The sequence below is a fragment of the Limulus polyphemus genome, unplaced genomic scaffold (genome assembly GCF_000517525.1).
Source record: "Limulus polyphemus unplaced genomic scaffold, Limulus_polyphemus-2.1.2 Scaffold2421, whole genome shotgun sequence".
NCBI classification, from domain to species: Eukaryota; Metazoa; Arthropoda; class Merostomata; order Xiphosura; family Limulidae; genus Limulus; species Limulus polyphemus.
This window is the reverse complement of record NW_013668031.1, coordinates 86,312-93,952: the sequence shown is the minus strand read 5'-3', so window position 1 is coordinate 93,952 and position 7,641 is coordinate 86,312. Positions and strand designations below refer to the sequence as shown.

The 7,641-nt window shown below is 33.7% G+C and overlaps 1 protein-coding gene across 1 annotated transcript in view; it reads left to right on the top strand.

Moving 5' to 3' along the window:
* Nucleotides 1–2,180: 2,180 nt before the first annotated feature.
* LOC106466912 (cystathionine gamma-lyase-like) overlaps nucleotides 2,181–7,641 on the top strand; it is a 23,112-nt gene continuing 17,651 nt past the window's right edge. Inside the window, exons 1-3 of the mRNA XM_013927221.2 lie at nucleotides 2,181–2,476; nucleotides 4,526–4,607; nucleotides 5,511–5,606. Coding sequence (XP_013782675.1) covers nucleotides 2,300–2,476; nucleotides 4,526–4,607; nucleotides 5,511–5,606 — 355 coding nt within the window. The 5' untranslated portion in view covers nucleotides 2,181–2,299. The remainder of the gene's footprint in view (nucleotides 2,477–4,525; nucleotides 4,608–5,510; nucleotides 5,607–7,641) is intronic.

The following is a 7,641-nucleotide window of genomic DNA, read 5'->3' as shown; positions in this document are numbered from 1 at the left end:
AATTAAAACTAAGTTATTCTTTCTCGATACAACTTTGTAATACACAAAATTTCACAGTCACTTTAAACTTAACAACCTTTATAACACACGCTATGAATCACAGTGATTCACACACTTTACTTACGGTGCCTACTGTTCGCTTGACTCAATTATCTTTATCTTCAATCTATCTGTATATCTCTGCAATCTATCTGTCTATCGCTGGCTTTATTTACCGGGCTTATATACTAAAAAAGAGGGCGCCTGGGAAATTCATGATCCTTCCAGAAACACCAGCGCGCATGCTCCCAACATCGCGTGACTTCTGCTATCGTAACAATACGTATACTGTAGCGTGCTTCTTCCGGTGCGCTTGACAAAATAAGATTCCATTAATTTTCTCAATGAGATTGAAGTTTACATTCTTCACATAGGTTGCGCTTTCTGAATATATAAGAGCCTAAACTTCTTAATGTCAGTTTAGTGAGAAAACAAACGCACGAAAACAATATCATAGATGCCGCCACTTTAGTGTACTGTTTGTTTGTTTTGAATTTATGCACAAAGCTACACAATAGGCTATATGTGCTCTGCCCACCACAGGTATCGAAACCCAGTTTCTAGCGTTATAAGTCTGTAGACTTACCGCTGTGCCACTGGGGGGCTTAATGTATTGTCTAGTACTTGAAAAAAATCACATATAGTTATCCGGAAATTAAGTAAACATTTAACTAAATCTTTACAATAAATACCCTAATTTCTCCAGCATATATATATTAATATTATATTATTCAGTGGGTGAGTTTCTTCACAATCAGGAGCACCATATTAGTGTTGTCATAAAAAATTGTTGACTTATTTTGTTTATGGCAAAGCTACTATGGGTATCTGCTTCTGTCCCAAATTTTGAACTGCCATCTCTTGAGCTACTTTTTTACAAACAAAGCTTGGGATTTGTTAATACTAGAAATAGACGACCTTATAACACCAAAGTGTTGTTTTTATTTAATTAGATACTCAACGTTTCGCTTTACAGCTTCTTCAGGAGTGTTCATTAAAACACAAACCGAAATTGACAGTACAAAGCGTCAAAGCGAAACGTTAGTATTGTTGCGTCATCAAGATCACGTGACTATTCTCACGCCCTCTACTTTCTAGAACTATCCTGTACTTTGGCGAATGCTCTAGCATTTACTAGATATAGGGTAGCCTGGTATATAAAAGAGGGTGCCAATGTGACGGTAATGTGTGTGTAGATAGTGAGTAATTGAACTGCAGTCAGAAGTATTGTTGACGTTCGTTGATATAGCGTTTGTTATAGAGCGATTGTTGAAAATAAGTGTATCGTAAAGTTGTATTCGGAAAGACTAAATCAGTTTTATTAAGTAAGGACTTCTGTCGCTAAAGTTTCGTCGGAACGAAGTTACGGAAAGTTAATTAATAAACGGAGACGTAATAGTATCTAATTAAATAAAATCAACATTTTGATGTTATAAGGTCGTTTATTTCTAGTATTACTATGTTTTCTGTACACAAATATGCACTACTGAAATTAAATAAAAGCTTGGGATTTACCACCACAAAATAATGCCCCACAGCTGAAAGACTGAGAATATTTGATGACAGGTTTCGATCCGACTTTTGCCTTTCAGTGGTACGGCGGTATGTCTGCGGACTTACAACGCTAGAAACCAGGTTTCAATACTCTTGGTGGGCAGAACACAGATAGCCCATTTTGTAGCTTTGTGCTTAATTAAAAACAAACAAATCGAGCCTACTCGTAGTTTGGAATTGAACGCCCTAACCAGGCCAATTTCATAAGAGGGGAAGGGATAATGTTAATTTTATTTCGAAACTCTTTTGGCTTTAAATATTCGTTTGTAAAATTACGGCAATGATATTCTATATGGATCTAAGAATAACGTGAATTGAATTACCCCCACTATAATGTATGAAATATTGTAATTTGAGACACTTATACGTAAGAATCGAGTTTAGTACCAAGAAGAAGGCTATGAAGAATATACTTTTACTATTTATCAGTCGTTAGTGTTTGAAATATCTTTGTTATACTGCATTTTCAATTGTACAGATATCCTTGAGCTTGATCAAGACGTAACTATTGTGCGTCTGTACGCACACTCTGTAACACGCATGCGTTTATCATTTCCCAGAGTATATAAACACTGTAGGACTAACACGTTTGTCGTTGAGTCGAAGAGAGAGATTTGTTGTAGTACGTGTAAGGAACGGTGTTAGCCAAGGCAATTTTCACGATCTTGCAGTTTGATAATTATTTTCCCTGATTAACAAGGCAGTAATGAGCTCTAAGTCTAACGAAGTAATGTCAGATAAATTCGGATACTCAGAAGATGAACATTTTGCTACAAAAGCTATTCACGAAGGTCAAGATCCTGCCCAATGGACACATAGAGCAGTGGTGCCACCAATATGTGCAGCATCCACATTTCAGCAGTTCTCTCCTGCGAAACATGCGGTAAAATTAACATTTGCTTATTTATGTATAAAAACGATAATAGTGATATAGTATTTTACAGCACCCTATTCATTTATTGTAATTTTTTAACTTTAAATGTATTATTTTCTTTTCCTATATATTTCACTTGGTTATTGTAGATCTTGGCTGCTCCATTTGTTTGTATGACTACGAGTTATAACTAGTGTGCTATTCACGTTTTCACTTTCAGGGGTTGGCATGGTATGGTGGTATGACACTCGACTCACAATTTGCGGGTCGCGGGATCGATACCTAACGCCAAATATTTTCGTCCATCTCGGTTTGGGGGCGTTTTAATGTAAAGGTCAATTGCACTATGTGTTGATAGAATAGTAGTCCAAGAGTTGGCGGTGGGTGCTGTAGTTCAAAATTAAAGACTGCGGCAGTTAACATTATTAGTTTTGCTGCAAACAAACAAACTTGATTTTCGTTTCTTTTGCGAATATATTTTTCTAATAACGCCTTGTCAGTCCAATCGGTGGTTTTGCATGATAATATTAAGAACAAGAGTACTGTCGGATAAAGTTAGGTACTGTTTATTAACCTCCATATTTATAATTATTAGATAAATATTTTACATATAACGCATTTGCATTGTATTCAACTTCAAGTGAGTTCTAACGAATAACAAGGTAACTTAAATGAACAAAGACAATTTTTAAAATGTAAAATGCTTACTTTTTCTTATCTTATAATTGTATATTTATGCTTATTTTTTAAATATGTATATGGTAAATTAATTGGTTTATTAATATGGTATATGAAAAAGAAATTTGTGCTGCCATCTATCGGAATTTATTATTATGAGACTTGGGAATAGGTTGTTTTTCGAAACGATAAATTTGAAAGTAATTATTTGCATGATTCATTGATTTTTTTTTTCACACTGGAGCAAAAAATTTTACCTTAAGATATGTTTCAACTTTAGAAATTTCTAAACTCGTATGTCACACAACTGAAACATTATATATTGGCAGGCCCGCCGACAGGAAGGGGGCAACTGCCCATGGGCCCGGGCGAATGAAACCTGGTTATGCCGTAAAGCCTGCAAAGCTTCTTTAGGCTATATCTTCATTTAATGATAAAAAACATAGTTTTTGGCTTTTCTTTGCAAGTAGACGCTTGATACATTAGGAACGATTGCTGGCTCTCGACGTTCCTGTATATTGGTAATGCTTCTAGTGGAAATGTATAACTGAAATTTAAACCACGCATTCAAAATTAAACTAGTAAATAGCATTATGTAAGTTTGATTTCATCAGCAATTCGGTTAGATATGGTAATTTTAATGATGTAATAGGGTAGAATTAGAACATTTGAAGGATATTATTGTACAGAATTATTATTTTTCTTGACGTTATTGTTTTGTCAAATTTCGCACAAACCTACACAAGGGCTATTTGCACTAGCTGTCCTAAATTTTAACGTAATAAACTAGAGGATAGGCAGTCAATACCACCAATTCATGGACTATTCTTATGGAATATTGGAATTTGCAAAACATAATATTTTTGTTAGTAATAACAATAATGACAAAAGAACCTCAAAGCCATAGAATAGCACATTTACCACTGAGTCACATTTGGACAGTTTTCGTTATGTTATTATGTTGTAAAATAGTTTGTTCCTGATTAACACTTTCAAGGACTTTTTCATAATTGAAGATTACATTTGACTTGCATGTGTTGTTTTGATAATTGATATATTATGAAAATAAAATATATTTCATCATCATTTTTAAAATATGAATTTGATGGTGTCATTTAGAAATTCAAAATGATTAAAGGTTTTATAAGATGTAGGCATACAATGATGAAAGTGAATATTAAAGTACAACAACGTAAAAACAACTGATATGTGCTAATAATTAATCGATATATTTTTATTATTTCAAACCTTTGTGAATGAAGAAGAGAAAGCATTTTAACTAAAGAAAATTGTAATATTATTATTTGCTTACTTTTAATGTTTTTTGTGTGTGTGTGTGTGTGTTTGGTTAAAACTTGTCAATTATTTTATATACTGCAGGGATTTGAGTATGGGAGAAGTGGTAACCCCACCAGAAATTGTCTTGAAAAGTGCTTGGCTGCTTTAGAAGATGGAAAATATGGTAAGGCATATTAACCCTTAAATTATCATTCATTACCAGGGAAGCCTGTATATTGCATTATATTGAGTAATGTTATGTTTTTTTACTTTTCAGAACATTCTGTGCAAAGAGCTGATAAAATTTGGTAAAGTTATCATTTTCTATGTATGTTGCACAAGCTGTAATTGGTGGGATTATTTGCAGTAGTGATAATATTTGTGTTGAAATTTTTTTGTGTGGCTTGTATGTTATTAAGAACCCTGTAGCCAAAGAAGTCGTGAACTTATAAGCAATTTGGTGCACAAGTGATTTAGAAAAATGTTTTTTTTTATGAACTCCCATTCATAATTTTAGGATTATGATTTTATATAAGTGTACACTCACAGTATATTATCAACTACACTATTTTTTATTTATAGTAAAATGATGTGCTAGAACTAGAATTACTTTTACAATGTGTATAACATTTTACATTTACAGAAAAAATGTATGTTTTACATTAGCTAATTATTTTATTTTAGTTATTAAAAGTGTAGTTCTTGTTCATACATATATTTTTTTTTTATTGAGTACTTATGTTCATATTTTATGATAACTCTTTAATAGGTAAAGAATACTTTCAAATACATTAACTTTATTTGCAATGATTTTTCATCTATTTAACAAAATTGCATATTGAGGGACCTATATTTATATTTTGTGAAATAAACCAGTAGCATGAGAGGTGTTTAGATATAATTAATAAATAGTTGGATGAAAAGTTTGAAACAGTTGATTTATAAATAGTTATTTTACCAAAAGTTAACTATATGACCATCAAGGTTAAAGATTTTCATTATGTAGGAAATATTACTGTTTAGAAAATATAAGATACAAAGAATATATAAACATATCAGCCATTGTTTTGTTTTTTATCATATTTAGCACTGTCCTTTGCCTCAGGATTGGCAGCTACCCTTTCAATAACTCATCTTTTGAGTAGTGGCGATCATGTCATTTGTTTTGATGATGTATATGGAGGTATGTGTATTATACTTTTTGTCCAGTTTAGGAGATGGTTCATTTTTTTTCTTTGTTCTTAAGCACAAAGTTAAGCATTGGGCCAATTGTGCTTTGCCAACAGGTATTGAAACCTGGTTTTTAGCCTTAGCAAAGGAAGTTAAGATAATATTCCACCTAGTAGCTTCTGTAAAGGTCAGAACTTGAGCCATTGTAGCTCAGTCAGAGTACTAGCTAAAAGTGTTTTAAGACAAAGAAAATATTGATCTAAATTTTGATTACTTGACCTTATTCACCATTTTTAGGTGAAAGTTGTTTGTTTGAAACTAAAACAAAATATCTTAGTGTTTTAACATTTTTATATTTTATTTAAAATCCACTTAAATGCATTCTAATGTACAACCTTCAGACCAGTATTTTTTGTACTGATAGTACATAAATAATTAGAGATCATATTATTAAAATCTTCTTTATGGGTGTTTTGTTAGGATAATTAGCCATTAAAATCTCGGGGCCCATCTGACAGATATATGGTTTGTTTATGAATACATGTGATTTTATCAAAAAATGACAAAAGCTGTAAGAAGTATATTCCTAATATGTTACTGTCTTTGTTTTTTGATAATATAATTATTTTTTAAACTTCAATCGCTACAAAGTGATCTGTTTTATTCCTTTTTGTTTTTTTAAAGGAAAAATTCTATATTCATATCTGGGACAAACTTAGCCTATTGTACTTAGTTATATTTTAAAGTATATTATTGATTTTATAATTTCTTTGTATTACTATTTTTAATGGGGGCCCCTTTTTCTACTTCTAAACCAGTGTTTATTAAACTTTTTTGTTTGTGGATTACATTACCTTTTTTAATTTTGGCAGACCACAGTGAGATTTATACACTATGCTGCCACTACCTTTCCATAATTGTGACCTTTCTATTTACCACAGATTAATAACCTCAGTTCAAAAGTAATTTACTGCCAAATAATGTTTACTCCGTTATGGTACATTATCTCTTCTCATGTGTATAGCTATTCTCATTCAGTGGTACCCTTTTTTTGCAAAAACGTTTTTGCATGCCATAAGCCTTGAACTTCCACGTACCCCATGATCAATGTGGTTCAACAGTGTCTTGCATGTAAATGATCATGTGACAACCCTCTCTCAATACCACTGCGACATACCCGCCTGTATGTGACTCACTCACTTCTCATTAGTGAAGATATTTTTCGATTGTGCTCTCTTCACGTGCTTTCTTCATTTTCTGCAAATTAGTGATTTCATTTAATTATTTTGCATTGTCTTTGGTGTTGGCATTCCTCCGGACTCTTCAGCACATTTTGTCCCCCACCCCCACCCTGTTCTTCTATTGACACTTGCCAGTTCCAAGTCTCTGAGTTGGTGGACCATGGAGGAGTCCTCCTGAATGTGAGCTGAGAGTAGAGTGATGGTGTTCTGCTGTTGTAGATGACATTCAATTCTCCAATTATATGCACCACGTCTGTGTGATGGGTCCTGGAGTTTGATGTTGTGCTCCAACTTCTTTGCAGTTCTATCTGGGGGATGACGTTGTGCTTATCTACAAATAAATACCATGCGGTGAGTCCCAGAGGTTGATGTTGCACCCAGCTTCTGTGTAGTTCTATCCGGAGGGTGAGGTTGCTTATATATATTTATAGATGCGTCTCACTTCCGTGTGGTGGGACCCAGAAGTTGCAATTGCACTCCAACTTTTGGGCAGTCTTACCTGGAGGATAATGTTGCTTAGGATCTGTCACATTGCAGTTCACCCATTTCATTGGGATCCCTCATCCTACCCTCACCTGGATGTTGGTTCCCAGTGAATGGTTTTGGATTAGAGCTGGACCAATCAACATAAATCCTTACACATGCATTGGTTGTGTTTCCTCTTCCTTACTCAGTTTGCCTCAAGATCTCCACTTCCATGCAGTGGGTACTGGAGGTTTATATTTCACCCAGCTTCTGTGTGGTTCTATGATCTATCCAAAGGATAATGTTGATTGGGGTGAAAGTTCTCCCTCTCACACTCCACCT